Source organism: Apostichopus japonicus, chromosome 17 (genome assembly GCF_037975245.1).
Source record: "Apostichopus japonicus isolate 1M-3 chromosome 17, ASM3797524v1, whole genome shotgun sequence".
Taxonomy (NCBI): Eukaryota; Metazoa; Echinodermata; class Holothuroidea; order Aspidochirotida; family Stichopodidae; genus Apostichopus; species Apostichopus japonicus.
In genome coordinates, this window is record NC_092577.1 from 2432965 (window position 1) to 2454382 (window position 21418).

The 21418-nt window shown below is 37.6% G+C and overlaps 1 protein-coding gene across 3 annotated transcripts in view; it reads left to right on the forward strand.

Annotated features, from left to right (window-relative positions):
- Positions 1-21418, forward strand: part of LOC139984246 (solute carrier family 12 member 8-like) — a 57714-nt gene that overhangs the window by 27025 nt on the left and 9271 nt on the right. For 2 of the 3 annotated variants that reach the window (XR_011798987.1, XM_071998071.1), the window contains exons 4-10: positions 68-259; positions 4017-4254; positions 5241-5530; positions 6148-6294; positions 7379-7829; positions 9197-9285; positions 10216-10391. Coding sequence is in view for 2 of the 3 variants with exons in the window: in XM_071998071.1 (XP_071854172.1) it covers positions 68-259; positions 4017-4254; positions 5241-5530; positions 6148-6294; positions 7379-7829; positions 9197-9285; positions 10216-10391 (1583 nt within the window). In the remaining variant the exon portion in view is untranslated. Of the gene's footprint in view, positions 1-67; positions 260-4016; positions 4255-5240; positions 5531-6147; positions 6295-7378; positions 7830-9196; positions 9286-10215; positions 10392-16152; positions 16595-21418 lie in introns of those variants that run through there. The other variant, XM_071998070.1, reaches the window with a different exon arrangement.

Genomic DNA, 21418 nt, shown 5'->3' on the forward strand with positions numbered 1-21418 from the left:
AGCTATATCATAAAAACATACAAAAAATATGTCTTTACTTCAGTCTCCTTCTCTTTCTGTTTTCCAGGGTAACGCTGGTATCGGACTAGCTGTCCTAATCGTCTTACTGACTCTTGTAGTGGCATTTATTGCAGCCCTCTCTGTCATCGGTATCTGTGAGAGATGCCATATAGAGAGCGGAGGCGTCTACTTCCTCTTATCAAAAGTCCTAGGTGCTAGGATGGGGGCCACGTTGGGCATACTCTACTCATTCGGTCAGGTAAGTCGGACCGCGGTCCCTACTCATTCTCAGCTAACCAGATCCGGTGTAATTGCGACAGAAAAAGATAGGTTGGGTGGGTGCTGGGGAGGGTTGGTTGATTTGGGAAAGGGTGGGAGGGTGGGTTGGGAAAGGGTGGGTTGGGAAAGGGTGGGAGAGTGTGGGTTGAGAGAGGGTGGGAGAGGGTGGGTTGAGAGAGGGTGGGGGATGGGAAGTGAATTATGTATATGGTTAATTCACAGACTGTCTTTATTTACCAACAATTAATTAGTGTTACAACATAAGTTTACCTGCAGAATGATTAAAATTACTGACACTATCATCATTTTCCATTTTCTCTCTCCCATACAAAGACATATGCCCTATGCTCTTTAATAATTGACTGCACTAACTTTTTGGCCCTTGACTGTAAAATCTTAAAGAGGCCATGGCACGAAATTCCAACTCATCGAGAGTAACTTCCTCTGAATCTATGAGAAAATCTATGTTCAAAACTATCCTCAACACCTTGAAAACCTCAAGGACTAATTAGTAATTAACGTTTTAATATTCGCATCCGAAAATAGATATCTGAGAATGCGATTTCACAACAAGACAATGATGACGTCATGTTAGGAACACACGTGCAAAGCCCAGGCATGTATCGGATGCGCGACGATCATACCGTTCCATATACAGTACACGCACATTTACACTGAGAGAACCACTGTATTACGCTATATCGTTAGAAATTTCAAGTTTGTTTTACAACTGTTGTAAACTATCCGAGAGAAATGCCGGTCCGTTGTGTTGTTGGGGGCTGCATAAATATCATTACCCATGCAATTAGCCTTCATCCATGGCTGAAGGACGAAAAAAACACGGCGATTATGACCAAGTTAGTGCACAACACCAGCGCCGATTTCACTGGGCCTAGCCAGTATGCAGCTCCGAATGAAGCGAACACTTCACGGAAGCATACCACGATCCCTCCTTTTTGTTATGAAATAAAACAAATGGACTTTAACGGTTCGACATAAAAGAGTCATTCTTCTGTCAAGTAATCCACAAAAAACTACTCTGAAGACCAGATCGGGGAATAGGAAACCTCCAATGGGGCAAGTGGCGATCCTTAGGAGGTAGCGCGCCGAGCACTAGTAGTACTCTAGTATTAGCGTTACTACACTGAAGTCGCAATAGACGAAGAGATTTTACTGTATCATCTAAATTAACACCCCCTTCATTGCTCTATTGTATACTAATAAGCTATGAGGTTAGCTTCAGAAGCGATGGGTTACATCTTCTTGTGAACAAATCTCAGTGCCCCAATTTATTTCTGGAATATGCTGGATCAGTTAGTTATAGCAATAATTTCTTATTCCTATTCCAGGAAAACCATTTTTTATGTTGTGGAGGGAGTGGGGGTAATAGGGATGGGTCAAAATAGGTAGGTAAAAAGATTTTATTCCAAAGGGTGTTTAATTAAATCTCAAAGCGATTTATTTTAAAGTCACATAGCCAAAAATTCACACAACATAGTTCAAGTGTTAAATCATTGAACAAAATTTATTCAATATCAGTTCTAGACAGTCATTCTGGACAATCTGAACTAACAGTAACAACAATCATTGTATTATATGACATAAAAGTAAAACTGTACTTTCCATAAACATTATCATTCTTAAATTACACTAATGTAATTTGTGACATCAAAGGAGGTTAAAAGAAAACAACTTACATGAATTTTTGGGCTTTAAGCCTACAAAGCAGTTGCATGTCCATCGCTATCAATCGTTGTTGTGACAAATTAATTAGAATAATCCAGAAGCAAATACAATAAAGGGTTATTTAAACCAAGAAACACTGCACGAAGTAACTCACATGCAAAAATGTTACACAAGCACGACGACACGTACAACACTGATGGGCAATGTGAAACACAGCATCACACGCATTAAAACAATCGAAGACCATTAACAGGGTGTACTGCTGAGTTTTTTGAGGAAGACTACAAAACAAACCAACTGCTGCTGAAGAAACAAAGTCTAAACATTCAAGAGTTCTGCTGCCTCCATTGGTCTTTATTATGACTTCTGTCAAATATCATTGGTGATATGGATATTTTGGCTTCCAGATTAAAGGTACGAATCAAACGTCTGGGAGGTAAATGCCCCTAAAAAGGTCAATGCCCGTTCCCCTATGCACATATTATATGACATCACAGTCACGCCAATACTTGTGTCCAAATGCTTCAAAACATGCCTTTTCTTTCATTGTTGATGTTGGGTCTGGAAAATAACCTTTTCATCCTGAATTAAAAGTCTTGAATTTCAATATATCAACACTGAGGGAACCCTGACGGATTGATAATCCAACACAATAGTAGTTTAGAAAAGGTGTTTCTGGAGGAATTTCTCAACCAAGGCTTAATATACAATGAGTTTTCTCCTGGCAACTTGAATCCAGTGTAATGACCATTGGCTGGAAAATCACTTCTGATCCTTTGGACTGCACATGATGGTAGCACAACCCTGACGTGTCTTGCTAGGAACCCCAAGTATCATTGAACCTGTTGACCGTAGGCTATGTATCTGTACTGCCTGGGAAAAAATTTATGAAAGTTCAAAATGTATTAATGTTGGCCATGATGTCCACAATAACAAGCAGGCATACAATGTACAGTTATGGTTACATTTGTTGTGATTTTACACCTTCCATGTATCATGAAACATTCTTTTGTTTCAGAAAATTGATTTGCAAAACTCCAGGCCAAAGTACTAGTCAAGTAATAATGAGTATGAAATAACACATATGCCTACCTAGCATGGCTGCATAATGCAACTTACATCCCCGAGCCAAACTTTCAGTATGCAACCAACCCTACTAGTACTACACACTCTGTATATGGGTTGTAAGCTACCGTAACACAACGCACAATACGGTTTAAGGTGTTCCGCGAATTCCAACAACACATGCACAAAATGGACTGGATTTGATTTTAAATGCTTCGTTAATAAATTCTTACCACATTGTATGTTCCTTGCAATGGTTTCCAACGGATTTCTTCTTCGATATGTTGTGGAGCTTCAATTTCGGCTCGTTTAACAGGCTCGAACTGATACGGTTCTAACACCTCCGCTCCACCCTCAACGTTCGGTTCAATATTGGAATGATCATCGCCTTCACTCTCTGCTTCGAATATGAGAAAGGGCACTCTAATTATAGCCCAATTTCACTGCCTAGTGAAGAACCATTATCACTTTGAACTTCGGTTGCCGCAATTGGTTCTGGATCCGCCATTTCACAGGAAATTTTGATTTGATATCGCACTTGTGATCGGTGTTTTGTTTAGTAACTACTAGTGGTATATGTACATGTCTACTGTGTACGTGAATGGTATGTTCGGAGGATCGTAAGCTGCGACAACAAATGTGTTCAAAACGTGACGTCACATGACGTCATGTGAATCGGAAAATTTTCGAGTAAACAAAGTTTCAAACGCCGAAAAGGGTAAATTCATTCTCAATTTTCGACTTGAAAAATCAAGTTTTAAACTGGCAGATTGGTTGATACATGTTCTAGAGAACAGTCTTTGATGGTTCCCAAAAATATAGGACTTTGAAATTTTCGTGTCATGGCCACTTTAAATAAATATTTTTTTTTTAAATATCTTTAATTTTTTTTTTAAATTTTTAAAATATTTTTAAAAATTTAAAAAAAATTTAAATTTAAAAAAAAAAATTTTAATTAAATTATCTACTTCTTTCTCACCCCACAGACAGTAGCTTGCGCCCTCTATTGCACAGGTTTCGGTGAATCTGTCTCTCAAACCCTCCAGTGGGACGAGGAGTCCAACTGGGCGGTACGTGGCGTCGGTATCGCCATGATTCTAGTCCTCCTAGCGATCAATATAGCAGGTGTTAAGTGGGTCATCAAATTCCAGCTGGTGCTACTAGCATTCTTAGGCATCGCCATGCTGGATTTTACTGTGGGTTCATTTTCACACACAGATGTAGGTAAGATCTACACGTGGAAGGAACAATCCTGATTTCAATAGTGTATTGCATTTAGGATATTTTATGGTCATAGTTTTTTAAGTCAGTGTTGTGATTTGTTGGTCATATTTCTGGTGATCAGGTTTCCTAGCAGTTGGGACTCTCGGGTTGTCCAAACATTGTCTGATTAACCAAAGAATGAAGGACCTGCATGTTCCCATATCTGTCCTTATCCCGGTGGGAACCTTAATTTGTTTCTACCAGATGAGCTTTAAGCTGTCTTTAACATTATTTTTAACATCCTGTCCTGTATGCTGATCTGTTTTAGTTCAATTATGTCCTTATGTCTATTGTTTACAGTAAGCAATATTTCTAGAAGTAATAAAAGATAATTTAAAGCAATGCAGTTAAAGACGATAAACTGCTAAAACCTCAAGCCAGGTTGGATAAAAGTGGTCATTAGCCTTTATTAATTAATCTGTTGACCAGCAGGTTTCACTGCAATGCTGTTTCATCCCATTCATCACATAGTATGAGAGTTTCTCAGCAGAAATGGCTGCAAAAAAACAAACAACAAAATAGGTGAAAACCATCATAAATACTTTCCTGAAACTTTCTCTAGAATTGGGAGAATGCTTCCAGAAAGAGAAGATGCTCCTTAAACTACTTGTAAATGTTTTTCTTAGTTTTCTGTAAGTTACCTTCCCCTGCCTCCTACCCTTGTGAGTAATTGCCTGCAGCCCTGGTTTCTTTGGGTTTTGATGTACCATTCATCTAGCTTCCACTGTGTTTGGATTAGAGTCTCAAGCCAGTGGTCTGCAAACTGTTTTGGCCTTCTTTCCAGGAGCTTCCGTGAGGACTGAGTCACGACCCACAAGATCCCCCTCCCCTGGACGTCTGAAAAAATAATGGCTGACCGTCGTCATAACCCTATGCCCAAGAAGACATGCTCTTGACATTCAGTTTTTAAGAGCATGTTTCTTTTTTCCCGTTCGTTTCACAAACAGCGAACAATTTCACAGGCTTTGGACAGGGTAACTTCAGAGCTAACGCTGGGCCATCGTACCAGTCCGGAGAGAGCTTCTTCACAGTGTTTGGGGTCTTCTTTCCCACCGCCACCGGTATCTGCGCAGGAATCAACATGAGCGGGGACCTCAAGGACCCCAAGAAGAGCATTCCCACTGGAACGCTGTCAGCTCTTGGTGTGTCTGCCGCCCTCTATCTCTTATTTGCCCTCCTGCTAGGTGCGACTTGCACGAGAGAAGCACTGCAAGAAAACTACAACATAGCTGAGGTGGTGAGTTATTGTTAACGTGCAAAATTGAATAACGATGGGACATTCCCTCACATTTCCGTCGGTAAAAAAAATGGTAATTACCAATTAGCGGCTGTACTGATGATGGCTCAAGATCTCGCACACCGCAAACTGAAGGACGTTTTTAGGATCGTTGAGTTCCATGTAATGGATGGAACTTAACGAACCACTGGGTTTTGGTGAGCTTTACATGAATACTTCGATAGTAAAACAACAAAATTTCTTTTGAACTAAAATTCTGCCCAAGGTTTCATAATTAAACAAGAGCAACTTTTGCTTGTTTTCAGTTCAAGCCCGAGATAGCAAAGAGAGAGCACGTTGCTTTACGGTTCTACTTATTCCCTCAAACCGACGGAATTCCGATACTCGTTAAAAATACATGATTATGTAATGCTTAAGGATGCACAAAACCATGGCTAAATTAATTAGCATCCAATTAACTCAACACGTAAAGCAATCGATAAAATACTTGAGGGGGTAATCCCAGAACGAGTTGTGACAGAATGCAACCAGAGAAGAACCTCACCTCTTTGACAGATTATTTGCAAGTATAGAAACGAGTCAGAAAACTTGTCGTTGACTTCTTGAAACCTCTACAGGTATCACTAGTTGGGTTTCTCTGGCTTCTGGGTCTCTGTATCTCGAGTCTATCCTCCTGTCTAGGAGGTCTCTACGGCGCTCCAAGGATACTACAGAGAATCGCTGACGAGGATGTCATCCCAATCATTAAATTCCTTGGCCATGGGGTGAGTAATTTAGAAGCGTCATAATAATAATAATAATCAGACAGTTATTTCTACGATGCTTTAAAGTGACCACGAATGTGGGAGAAATCCGCAAGGGCTTATGGATTGAAACTTGCATGTCGGGTGGTTTCCAATTCAACATTTTAACGCAAATTTGGCGTCTTTTCAATTTAGAGAATCGTTTCAGATGGGAAAACTGTACATTGCTCTTGGATGAAAAACGCACCTTACAATGACCCGGCTGGGGATCGAACCACAAACCTCTAGATTGCTAAGCCTCATTGCTTCAAATGCCACCGCCTTTATCCACTCGGCCACAGCACGGGTATAAACTGATAGCTGAGCAAAAGACCCCTTACCGGTGCATTAATAGGAATAATCATGTTTCTTGTAACCCATTAGAAACAATGCTCCCCTCCCCCCCATTTCTTTCCGACCACCCCCTTCCCATCTGTAACCATTTCTTTGATAAGATGGCCGAAATCAGTAAAGTTTATGTAAAGAGTACTTTAATAAACAAACTTGCAACAATAGGTCTTTGTTATCAGGTAAGCTATTTACTTTCTCCTTGCCCCTCCGGACACCCTTGAGATATCCTCCTGGTTCCGGATTTTTGTCTGTGACAACTTGGCCCATATCAGATAAATTTCATGGTGTAAAAACCTTAGTACATGAAGCTGCAAACAATGAGGAAGATATTATCTGGTATTAAACCTATGAGCAACTAAGCTTTCCTTACCAACCCCCCACTACCCCACCCCCTCTTCCACATCCAGACATTATGTTCTTCCCAGCATTGCAGCTTTGATTTTTCTCGTTGACAGCATGGAGGACCATGTCAGAAAATATCAAGTATAGAGAAGTAATACATCTGTGAACCTCCAAAAACTAACAAAGATATTATAATACGATAGCCCTCTTAGCCATATAGCTCCAAATATAACAATGATATAATATGATAGCCCTCTTAGCAATATAGCTTACCCATTCCTCCCTCCCCCCCACCCACACACCCTTCCCACATTCCAGATATATGCTACTTCTTACCAAGTGTCGCATCTTTTGATTTATGTCTCCCTGACAGCGTGGCCCAAACAGAGAACCGGTCATAGCGCAGCTTGTCGTCTGCTTCGTAGCCATCCTATTCATATTCATCGGCCACGTCAACGAGCTGGGCCCAATCGTGACCATGCCGTTCTTAATCACCTACGCCGGGGCTTCCTACGCTTACTTTGCGCTCGCCATGGGCTACGACAAGGCCCAAGAGCGGAGGAAACGAAGCGAGCAGGATAGCCTGCTCTCTCACGTCGTAGACAAGAACAAAGTGGATGGGCAGGACGGCTACGGGGCCACGGTGGGCCGCAAGGACTCCCTCTCCGAGTTCAAAGACGACATCAAAAAGGCTGAGAAGGCATTCAACGTGGAGTCGCAATTTGGCGACCCGAATAACCGAGGGGGCTCCAATCATATGGATGGTTCTGGCACCGGACCTGTCCAGGTCAGCGATAAGGAGACATTGCTGGACGAAGAGGAAGGTGAGTATCGGACCAGTCTTCTCAGAAAATTCCAGTCTGCAGTCAGGAACAGCTTGGAAATACAACCAGGTTCCATGACTGAAGTAAAAATTAGATTTACAAGGAGGACTTTGTGCGTAATTAGTGAACGTTTCAAAGTGGAAAGGATTATCGAACTGTCTTCCAAAATAATTGTTGGGCAAAGTTTCCCCTCATCCTGACCCTACCACCCCTCCCTCACCCATATGGAGCAAGTTAAGGATCGAAACAGGAGGATTGTAATATATTTTTAGTGCAAGTTAATATAAATTGTTTCAGAGTTTCGTTGAAATGACAGGGCATCACATCAAAATTTTAACCTTTTAAAAAAGTGATTCAAGGCAAGTTTCAAAAGTTTGAGAGGGCACCAAGGAATTTTTTTCAAAATTCGGGTAAAACAGCTATAGATGTGTCAGAGGACAAGGGTGAATTATGAGATCATTGTGTACAAGTGAATCTAAACAGTTCCCACCGATCTGTTTAAGATCTGTTTTCTGGCACAAAAATTCTTGGAGCTGTTTTTAACTTTGATCCCATGGATTTTAGTAAGGAGGGCACCTATGTATGTGGTAGCAACCTGACTGAAGGGGAACGGCAATTGTAGCTTTCAGCGACAGAGTATTTTTATCGGCCTTGGTAGTGGGACAGAAACAGTCAGCAAACGGTATAATTTTGAGCACTTCCACAGTTAAAATATTAATAATAATAATAATAATAGTAATGTATTCTTATATAGTGCTTTACATCAAAGAATGATCTCAATGCACTTCACAAAATCACATAAAATATTACAACTTAAAGTTAAAACAGTTTAATAAAAAACAGCCTAAAAATATTGCAACCTAAAAATTACAAAAATAAATAAGTAAAATATTTATAATATTAATATAAATATTAATATAAATAAAATATTCAGAGAAATGGTATCTAGAAAGACAAAAATACTACAGATGTGCAAGTGATAAATCATTTCTTGGCAAAGACTAACTTACCATTAGCCGTTAGCTCTCAATCTTTCAACCGAGGGTTGTAATATTCACCCATGGATTGTGAATCTCCGAAAACAGATATATTGCCAATTTCTGTTTTGATCGTACCTCGCCGACATTACTCCTCACGACTATCACATCTTTATTTGCTATGCACTTGCGCACTGTTACCATGTTTTCCTGCTGACCGTATAGTTGCTATTAATAAAATGGTGTCCTATTTGTTCTTCCAACGCTAGTAATGTCTTCAGTTCAATAGTTTTTATCCTCCTCCGATTAAAATATCGTAATTATATAAAGCCAAGGAACGTTGAAAGTTGGTATTAATCGATGTTCTGTCTTTTTCTCATCTTTTTGTAGACCTCTCGCAGCCCTTTGTTCCAGAGATTGATCGCATGCCTCAGTCCTGGTACGGTAGATTCATCAATAGGTGGATCGCCCTCTTTGGGGTGAGTGTATATCATTTGAAAGGGTGACATATCACTGGCAGACACTTGACCCCCCAAAAAAGTATGTATATACATAAGTCTCTTTCGAGATCCGGCTTTAGGAATCACAAATGATTTTGATGGATAGCATCATGTTTGATCTCTAGAGTAAGGCAAATTTGTCACCAAAACAGAACTAGTATTGTTTGATACAGGTGACAAACGTCTAGAGTGGAATTACGACCTTCCTTACCGGTTTCGAACCTCTGGACATACAATCAGCATCCATAGCCTAGTGGTTAGGGTGTCCAGTGGAGGCTGGAAGTTTTTTCACTGTTCTGGAATTTCTAACTCACTACGATTTCAATTATATATATATATATTTATATATATATATATTCCATCTCAAACGTCTTTGTGGATCCCTAACAAAAATTGCTGTTCATTTTCTTCTTCATGTTTGGTGGTGAGGCAGCTTAGCTGTCAATGTCCTCAAATTGCAACCACTTCATCAAAATGCACATTTTGTTTTTGTATTAATATTATTTTCCTTTCTGGATGAAGTTTTGCTTTTCATTATAAAGAAAAATAAAGACATTGTTAACCGAATTTCCAGAATGATGCTTCTGTTGCCCAGGAACCTTAGTTTGTAAAACTTCACTAAGCTTCCAAAGGTCATCCCTTTGCGACAAAAACGTGGCCTAGCATCATCGACCTAAACCTGTGAAGGAGTATGCCCATATTTAGATATCTCGACAGGTTACGACTACCTGGTGCAAGAGCTACAGCCACCTGAAAACTAGTTTCAAGTTAATTTTATTTATGACACAATAACCTTTGATGATTTTATGCTCTCAAAATATGAACATGCAGTATAATCAATGTCTTAAATCTTCTTCTTAACAAATCAAACCATCTCATTGTTTGTTTTTGTCTTGTTTATTCCTGCAGTGTTTTATTTGTCTACTAATTATGTTCTTCATCAAGTGGGTCTACGCCCTGGTCTCCATCACGGCATACTTAATCATCTATTTCTACATCGGCCAGGCTAACCCTGGGGTCAAACCTGGCGTGGCCGATTTCAGCTTCTTCGGGTGGATAAAGACCATGTTCCAAACAGTATTTAGGTAAGTTTTAAATCGATCGACGATCGATTGATTAATTCAATCGGAGTAAAGAATGTACAGTGTTGATGCATCAGACGCTGTAGTTCTAATTGATAGATTGATCGGTAAGTCAATTTGTCAGGATTATGACATAAACTGATGCATGAATGAGGCTTTATTTCTATTCTATATCTTTCTTCCTTCTGAATGAATTCCTTTAAAATAGACAAATTTAAATGGAAATGTCTTCCATTTTGAATTGCTTAGAAAAACTGGTTCTCCATCTAGTAAGTGAAAAGTTAATTATCAAAAGAAATGTAATAAATATTGTTCTTGAAGGGATATTGATCCTCAAAAGGGCCTTTTGGAGTAGCTGTGGTAATTATGGAGGGTGGGGGGTGGGGGGGGGGAGTTGATTGGGGATGAACTAGATTTGCTTCATACTCCAACTCCTTAAACTTAACGATAAATGTTCACACCATCAATTAACATATATCTAGTCATTGTGTTGAAGTCAACAACACTGTCAAAACAAACCTTTCGTCAACTATAAAAATTCTCTGATATTCAACCAGTTTCTGACCGTTTACGATCACTTTTCCTATGGTTAATAAACTAATTCCCTCAACCTTTATTCAAGTTCATTCGCGGGGTCATGATAATATTTTGAGCAGACAGCAGTATCCTGTGTTGAATTTTTGGTCTCAAGGATTTAATGAGATCCAAATATTAATTAATGCAGGGAATGGGAGGGACATTCTCGTAGGTCTAAATGAGGTCATTTTATTATCTATATGTAGTAAGAAGTAATATGTGTATTTAAAATAACATAGATTGTTAGATTTCTCCTAACAATGTTTAAAAGACCTTGAATAGATATATACAATGCAATTTTCTGTTCAAATTATTTTTTTGATTGATAATTTGAATTTAGCATGAGCAGAACTGTTCGTCCTGTATCTTTATTCTTCTCATATTTTGGTGACGGGATCACTTTTTGGCTGATTTTTGCGGTTCCTCCCATCTCTTCATGTGTTTTTACAACAGTAGCATATTACACCGAGATACCTGTCTCCGTACGATATATGCACTCCAGTCTACCTTAGGTACCATGTCAAAAGGAGACTGCTCTGAGGAGCTGCAGCTTTAGTGCAGCCAGGCTGCATATAGGACATAATCTTATTTGCTCCCCAGTTTCACATAATATACACTGTGCTTGTCCTCAGAGATAATCCCAAATAATTGTTTGATATTGATTCATCCTAGCTGAGAAGAATATTGCAGCTGCTGCAGCTTTCATAGTCTATTGTGCTGTACAGTTTCACACAATAGACACTGCAGGTGTTCAGAGCCAGTCCCTATTGTTTGAATTGATTCATCCTAGCTGAGCAGAATATTGCAGCTGCTGCAGCTTTCATAGTCTATTGTGCTGTACAGTTTCACACAATAGACACTGCAGGTGTTCAGAGCTAATCCCTATTGTTTGATATTGATTCATCCTAGCTGAGCAGAATATTGCAGCTGCTGCAGCTTTCATAGTCTATTGTGCTGTACAGTTTCAAACAATAGACACTGCAAGCTTTTCTTTTTGACACTGTGACTTAAGCCTAGTAATTAGATTGGTAACAATGTTTTACTATACCCATCCCTAACCTCATTGACCTAATTTCACCTTCAAATCTTACATTAAGAAGACACAACACTCCCAATCTCGCTGGTATCATTCTCTACCTGTGTAATTCTGTTATTAAAATACTAAAATATTAAAATATGAGTTTATGGATGTTGCTTAGTATCCCGTTTATCGACTCCAATCAAACGGAACAGTATTTTGGCAATATCTGTATCGACACCCTTAAAACCATATGTATGCAAATAATATAGAATATATTCTTGAGGGGAAAAAAAAAACTTTTTTCCGGTCAAAGATATCAGGGTAGATTTTATTTAAAGATGTGTAACGATGGGTCCTGACTTCAAGTAAGAATCTGGTTAGAAGGAATGACATTGGTATCAGTAGTGTGATATGCTACAGTCAACATGAGAAAAGTATTGTAGGGGTGTGACAGGGTGTCACACATAAGCAAAGTTCTGTCGGGGTGTCACGGCCATGTACGACATTCTGCTGGGTGCCGTGGCTCAAAAAAACCGTTTCAGCAGGGTGTCACGGTTTGCCCTAGAATTAGCTTCTCTTGTCTCAATCCACTTTGTTTATTAAATGTCAAAGGTCAGACCACAAGCATAATTATCATTTTTTTTTTTTTAACGGAAGTTGGAGCATAATTATCATCTTCAGATTTGCATTTCTTCAAACTGAGATGCAACCCTAGATTTTTCTCACAGCAAAATGAAGACTGTCTTTAAAAATTGAGTGGGTGATAAAAAAAAAAATCCATTCGGTTCCTAATATATTCTCAAATGCAGACACCTTTTCAAATGAATACGTATCACTTATAAATATAAAGAAGTTAAACTGGAGAATTTGAAAGATTTCCACAGTTGACGTAATAAATAAACACTATTGGGAATGAAATTTGGATAATCAAGCAAGAACCGGTCATTGCTGTAAGATGTTCTTCTCAGATCATGTTAATAAAAAAATCTAAAAAAAAGAAAGGGAAGAACGACTTGGGGTGTCACGTCACGAAGTAGTCTCTTGGACCAGGCTGTCACTGTTCGTCACACCTGTCACAGTTTTGTCATCTTTGAATCATGATTCATGATTTAAGCTTATCATCATCGATCATAAATGTCTTCTTCATTTGTTAACGTCGAACGTCAAACTTTTCCCGGCATCACGCCAAATATGATTACAATTGATCAAAGTGTGAGATACTTTCCGTGAGTTTTCACCAATTTAAGGTTCACATGTTGGTATTAAAAACATTATCCCCCCCCCCCCCAGTTCTTAAACATTCTTTAGAGCAGGCATTTCTTCAAATTAGTGTTATTCACACTGTTAAAAGCCAACAGTACAATTATTTTAAATTCTTGTGACATTAAGTTCTTTAATAATTAAAACACTCATTAAGTTAGTAAAATGTAGGACTTGTTCTTATCTCAAATTGCGTCGCTAAGATCCTCTTAAAAGCTGCCAGAAAGTAGCCGATTTTTCTTTTTACAATAATTTTTGAATTGTCACCAAATTCACTTCAGCAATAATTGCTGTGACGTTTATAAAGTTTTGCATTTTTCTTGTCCCAAATGGCACAATTAGACACACAGTTAGTATAGTAACAACAACTTCAGCAAAATTAGCAAGGCTGAGCATCTCTGCTTCGAATTTGTGCAGGATAAGAGGTCAGAAAAGTGGTGATGTTTTTGTCTACAAACAATGGTTTTATGAGTTGCTTTGGCTTTTCAAGCATCCGCTATGATATTTAATATAATTAACAAACAAGTGATAATATATCACGTAAACAGGACAACAGGTGCCAAAGCAAACCACTTGCTTGAGACATTTGTCTCACAGTCTCAGTTCCCTTGTAGGCATGACCTGTGTGAAACTGTTTCCATTGGGGTACTAGAAAGATCAAGTTTTCATTTGAGACGTCTCTGCTACGCACGATATCAACAACGTACCTACTACAATGTATCATAAGCTAGAAAAGAGTTCTAGCCTCGAAAAGTCACCAAAAAATATTTGCTGCACCCCAATTATCCACACCTTCTCTTTGGAAATATCTGTAGGAAATTATGCACACCCTCTCATGGAAATATCCATAGGAAATTATGCACACCCTCTCATGGAAATATCCATAGGAAATTATCCACACCCTCTCATGGAAATATCCATAGCACATTTTGTTCTTTGTGCGATAATATGAGCCATTTGTATTAAACTGAGGTGGTCATTCTCAAATGTAATTAATCTTCAAAAACACCATCAGGACCATATGGAAGAGAATAAGTGCCATAACCACAACGTGGCCTACATACAATTGTCGTAAAACTATTTTCACATGTAAAATCTCATCAGTTCTTGGCAAATATTTTCTCAGCATTCTTAATAAACTCATTCACTATTTTACTCTACCATCTCACCACTCTCAAACTGATTTCTGTTTGCATGAATATTTATGACTATATTTATGACATATATTGCTACTTTTACCAAATTGGTATATAATCTCTTACCAAATTTTTAAAATCCTCTCATTATCTTTTGCCATATCACAACTTTCTTATCATCTGCACAAAAGCTGTAAAAAAATATCCTGATCAGTGGTTACAGAATGATATATGAATATTCAACAGCCTGATGGCAGATACAGCCAGTTGGGACAATTTCCTAATGCTAATACCTCTCTAAACTGTACTCCAATATCATGCTCTCAAAGCACTGGTATTGACAGTACAAACAGTTCCTAACCTTGATCTGATAGAAACATGATATTCATACTGCTCATACTGACAGTACGAGTGCTCTGAAGCGGGACATAACACTACAGTATAGAAACAACTGTCCTATTAAACTGGGCGGCAGATAAAAGGTCACCAGTGCTAATACCACGCTATACTGTACTTTCATATCATACTTCAAACAACTCGTACTGACAGTATGAACAGTTCCTCATGGATTCTTGCTAATATTGATCATACTGTCAGTAAAAGTGCTTTTGAAGCATGACAAGAAAATAAAGTTTATAAACAATTTTTCCAACTTGGTGGAGGTTACAATTGGGGCATGAATATTCAGCAATTTCCAGATCAGAGGTTACAGATGGCTGCATGAATATTCAACAACCTCCAGATCAGAGGTTACAGCATGAATATTTAACAACCTCCAGATCAGAGGTTACAGATGGCTGCATGAATATTCAACAACCTCCAGATCAGAAGTTACAGCATGAATATTTAACAACCTCCAGATCAGAGGTTACAGCATGAATATTCAACAACCTCCAGATCAGAGGTTACAGAAGTGTGCATGAATATTCAACAACATACAGGACAGACATGAATATTCAACAGTTTTATCGCATTCACCAGCAGGTAATGGTGTCGGGCCGAATTTCTCTCTCTCTCAGCCTCCGTCACTTCAGCAAAGATCAAAATTTTGCCTCATTTCTTCACTGCCTGCAAGTACTATCAACTGCATGATTCCCAAAACTTATCCATATCTTTCATCAATTTAATATTTTTAAAAAATTTTTGTTTCATTTAGATCAATTATTCTTCCCATTTCATCTGATCAGATAATTATAGCTTCATTTTCCAAAGTAACTATTTTGAATCAAACATCAACTACTTGTTTGGGCATGATGATCTTATCCTGTCAATTTGGAATTTTATATGACCCCAAAAAATATTCTTAAAAATTGTCAAGTTGAAAATAGTTTAATGTCTGTGTTTTTGACATTGCCGTGCCTTCGAACAAAGTTAAACATAGAACTAATGCAAACCTTAAAAAAATAAAAAAAACATGTTTTAACAAGGAAAAAATAAAGAATTGTGATATCACTTCATTGAAAGAAAAGATTTGAAAAATTGATGAAAGTTTGTATATCAATACAAAGAATAGAAGTACCAAAATATTATCCATCATTTTCTAATGCAAGTTTATCGAATTTGCATGACAAAAGGCTTGCAGTGGCCTACCTCAAGAGAATCAAATCATTTGTTTGATATTACCTGACAGGATCATAGAGAAATCATGACCGATCAAGCCGAGAAAGTTTTCACATTTTCAGAAAAAGAAAAAAAAAAATGTTTACAAAAAAAAAAAGGTAAATAAAACTCAAGGCTGATTATTCTATAAATTTGCCCCCCTTCATCCCAGAAATGGTCCGCTCTTGAAAAATCAGGTGGTACTAAATCCTATTAACCCCTCCATGGGAATGGAACAGACCAAAGTAACCGCTGACAACTCGGATTACTCAGAGAGAAAACGGTTCCACCACTACTCGCTGGTGAACGGAGGCGACATGTTCCAAGGAGATGATCCAGACGGTTAGAGGAATTAACAGAGAAGATTATATCGTGCATTCCAAAAAGAATTCTTCCCATTTTGCCTTCTTTGCTTCGTGACGTCACCCAAATATATATTTCCTGCTGCGAAATTTTGTGAGGAATAGTTGTCTTGTATTAAACCTGTTGGTTACAAAATTCTTACAAAACTTTTACAAAAATTTTTTTGTTTTTTTGTTTTTTGTGGGATGATACTAAAATATTTATGTCGGATATACAGTAGTTTTTTACTATGAATCTGTAACAACAGCTCACGACTATGATACTGTTGAGGAGGTGGTGGAGGGGGGGGGGTGGGGCGAGGGAGGAGGGGTTGCATTTATACCCAATCTGTTTCATCGTGGTGATGCTGGTGTAAAATGTTCAGGTTTTTAAAGAAACCATCTCGTGTGAATATGATTTTGAATGTATTGGATTTTAGTTTCACACTATGAAGTTTGAAATCTTGTTTTGATTATTGGAGAATGATTTTTAGCTCCATGAATGAGGGTCGTTCCACAGGTCCAATTTCGTGTCACTTTGAATTACAGAATCAACAACAGTCAGGATTTGGATTGAGGAATTTTTTTCGTGGGTTGTCCCAAGCATGAGCAGGTCTTACTTTTTGGTTTGGCACATTTTTGAAAATTTTGGTCGTCTGACAAACTGTAGCAAACTAGTAATGAACGACCAATATGTACACTGTAGGAGAGATGTGTAGGTTTGGTGAATAGAACACCAATATGCACACTGTAGGAGAGATGTGTAGGTTTGGTGAATAGAACACCAATATGTACACTGTATGAGAGATGTGTAGGTTTGGTTAATACAACAGCAATATGTACACTGTAGGAGAGATATGTAGGTTTGGTGAATAGAACAGCAATATGTACACTGTAGGAGAGATGTGTAGGTTTGGTGAATAGAACACCAACATGTTCACTGTAGGAGAGATGTGTAGGTTTGGTGAATTGAACACCAATATGTACACTGTAGGAGAGATGTGTAGGTATGGTGAATAGAACAGCATTATGTACACTGTAGGAGAGATGTGTAGGTTTGGTGAACAGAACACCAATATGTACACTGTAGGAGAGATGTGTAGGTTTGGTGAATAGAACAGCAATATGTACACTGTAGGAGAGATGTGTAGGTTTGGTGAATAGAACAGCAATATGTACACTGTAGGAGAGATGTGTAGGTTTGGTGAATAGAACAGCAATATGTACACTGTATGAGAGATATGTAGGTTTGGTGAATAGAATACCAATATGTACACTGTAGGAGAGATGTGTAGGTTTGGTGAATAGAATATCAGCTTTGGGGGGGGGGTGGGAGGGTGATACCAATTTATCATTTTACCTATTAAAGGGTTTTTAGTTACAATGCATCTGAATTTGATGTAAACAATTAGTGATCTGATGGACGACCATTACAACTTTTTCCTGACAGTGTATGTTGTATTTATAAACAATTAGCAGTTTTAATGGAATTCATTAGTCTTTGTAGCATTAAGTATTCAATTTTTTTTTTTTTATCTTAATTTATATGCACTTTGCTTTAAAATTTACTTTTTGTTTTGCCTGGTACTTGTTGTTAACAGGTAACATAGCATCGTAAATAGTAACATAGAAATAACCTTGACTGAGAATAATTGATAACAGAGTTGACCCCTTCATTAATAATGGAATCACCCATATCCATGATGCTATTATTGTATCTGTGCATTAAGTCTTTATAATGGCATGGTAGTATACTTTCATTTGAAAAACCTAACCACAAACCTTTCTCAGTTGCAGAGAGGAGTTTATTGTATAAAAAATGTGGATTTTCAGTGGATTTTATGGTCACAATTTTGTGGGTTTTTATTTTTGTTTCAAGTGTTTTATATGTAGTTATAGCAGTTTGAAGAAGAAACAAACCTACAAAGTATGTCAACTTTATTTTCCAACTATTCTCCCACAAGTACACAAAGTCTCTGTGACATACATTTTACATTCTATTTAATATTTCAGAGGGTTTTTTTTTTTGGTTATAGCTTTTGAAGGATAGTCGTAAACAAGATAATATTCTGAGCCTGCCTACCGGTGTGTTTGATCAGCATGAACGTTTTACCTGTAGTAATCACAAAAGGTACCTAAAGAACTAAAAGCAAATAGTAAGCTTTTAAATCTTCAAAGAACCCAACTGAAAATTTAATGATGTTTTACCTTGTAGACCAAGTAACCTTGTGAGCACAAAATTGTCACAACATTATGATTCCAAAACTGTCAATGACAAAAAAAAAACAAGGTAAAGAACAAAAAAAGCTTAAAAGTGTATCGATAACATTGAAACTTTGTATCCATTTTAGAATTCCTAGCTTTTTTTATGTCATCATTTTTAGTCCTTTGAAAGGCAGACTCAATCCCAAACATCATGCAAAGTTTTGATCAAGGTTTTTCAGGCCCTAAACATTCCCATCGTCCTCCAAAACTGGGACAAGCTTTAATAGGTTTTTGCCTTCCGAGATGTGAAGTATTTTGACTGTCATGTGACAGGTCACCTATTTGAGGGCCAAGGAGTAATTTTGTAACGTTTCCACGGATAATTTTTTTTTGTTTTTTGTTTGTTTAGTAAATTCACTTTTTTCCCTCTATACCTAATATCTTGACGTGAACAAAGAATCGTTCGTTGGTGTCACAATAAGGGTGGCGGTAGAACGATACCTCAACACCAAGGACACTAGTGAACACAAAATTGTCACAAAAAATTGTGAATCCAAAACTGCTTTAAGAAATTCTTGATATTGTGATTAATGTTCGGAGAGTTTTTATAATGGCATTTGGTAATCTTAAAAGGCAATCTCCTCAGTATCCACATTCCAAAGATTTGACTTTTACATTAAATTTGATATGGTTGTACGTGGCTTCAATCACAAATATGAAATGTTTGTCGCAACTTTTTCACCTGAAATTTGGAAGTATTCATTGCTTGAGCTCATCATTTAGAGGCAATCATAGAAATTAATTTTGTTTGTTTTGGTCAGTATCTCTCTGTGTAAGTCTACTTGAGCATTATATTTATTTCTTGTGTGCTTATGCTTTAATAACATTCCTCTCATGGACAGAGTTCGTAAGTACATTATATATATCTCAATTAGATATTTCTATTTCTCTATACCTTGATAAATAATTTTAATACAAGGGAAGCATTTTCAGATTTCTTGAAATGGGGGAAAGGGGAGAGGGGAGGTGGTAGGGTGGGATGGGGGGAGTGGGAAGGCAAACAACTCAGTACTATATGTGTGTTGACAGAGACGCAGGCACGTTGCCGTCAAATAACATTCCATCGAGTATAATGTCACAGAATCCAAAAATATCATAAGTAGAAGCTTTTTTTTTTCTTACCAAACTGTCATAGCAGCTGTATGGATCCAGATTAGCAGACTTTGCATTCTAAGAATCAAAGCTAAAATTTGTTGCCATTTGCACTTAAACTCTCGAAAGTAAAGAAGGCAGCTGATTCCAGAGTTTTTGATCACACAAAACCTTTGTCAAGTTTTGTTTTCAGTTACAATGTAATATGAACCAGTTTTACTAAGTCAGTCTGATGGGAAGTTAAATACTGTTTTGAAATACTGCCATCTATCTTCAATACTTGGCCAGTGGTGTATTTTTGAGAGGATGATTTAGCGTTTTTTTTAAAGGGGGCGGGGGTGATCCAATTCTCTATTGGAAGTGGATTATTTGGAGAAGATGGGTCAGCCCTATCTTTAGGGGATTTTTTTGAGGGGGGGGGGAGGTAGGATATGTTAGCTGTTTCTTGGAAGGGGTATTTTGGAGCAGGTTGGTCCAGTCCTGTATTTGAGAGGTTGACCAAACCCTATATTGAGAGTGGCTTGTTGGGAGAAGTTGACCCATCTAGCCCTGTCTTGGTCAATTTAAATCCTACGATTTAAATGAGTATATTTGTCAAACGTTTTGCCAAGTCTAGACTAAATGTGCCTCTTGCCCCAATTCCTTACTCGGCATTGTAAAGTTCCCTAAAACTTTGTTACGTAAGTTCAAAATGATATGAAATTGTAGAAAATACGATTTCAGAGTATGTAATGAAGAAAAACCTTCATTGTTTCAGCCAGTCGTGTAATGCTAATTTTAAAAATGACTGAAATTGTGTATTTATTATCTTAAATGAGGTTCTTTTTGATCAACTATTGTTATAATCTAATACTTTCCATTTTTTTCCCATTTTTTTTTCTCTTTCAATTCCTGCCATCTTTCTATTTATAGTCTCTTGATATTAAAAGAAGAAACTAATGAAATGTGCAATTTATTTATAATTTATTCATAATTTGAAGAAATAATTTTCTGGATGCATCCATTGAGGTCTTCCCTAAAAAAAATGTTTGACATTGTCTTATTTGTATTATTAGTATTGATAATTTATTAAAATTATTTAATGGTATTTTTTAATCATTCCAGTCTGTTCAAGTGAGTTACCTTTGCGTATATATACATTGCAATATATACATTGCGGTGATGCTGCAGCCTGGCTGCAGTGATGCTGCAGTCTGGCTGCGGTGATGCTGCATCCTTTCGTAGTCTGCGCTTTGTAATGGCATTTCACGCCTTGCTACCAGGGTAGGTCATCCGTGAAGAATATGTATCATTTCAATAATGCCACTTTAAATGGGCTGGAACAATAGGCTAGCTGCACATATCATTAGAATTTAATCACTTTGATAGTAGGACTTCATTGTTTCATTTTATTTTATTTTACTTTACCAACATTGGTGAAATTTTGTGTTATTTTTGTGGTAAGTTAGCCGTCAGTTAAATGCTGTTATGTTTCCTAAGATTTATATGTTGTCACTGATGTATTATTTAGTAAGTTTTTAGATATCTTTTCAATGTTTATTTTTTATTTTAGTTTTTAAACTCTGATAAAGGATAATGAAGGAGTTTTTGATGTAAGGGAGAAGTTTTGATTGAATCTGGAATGATGAAGCCAGCGTAAGGTGCTGTGGATATGAATTCCAGTATTCTTCAAACTTTTTATGACCTTAAAATTCAGTCTTATAAAGTACTAAGGACACCTAGCCAAGTTGCCCCCATATT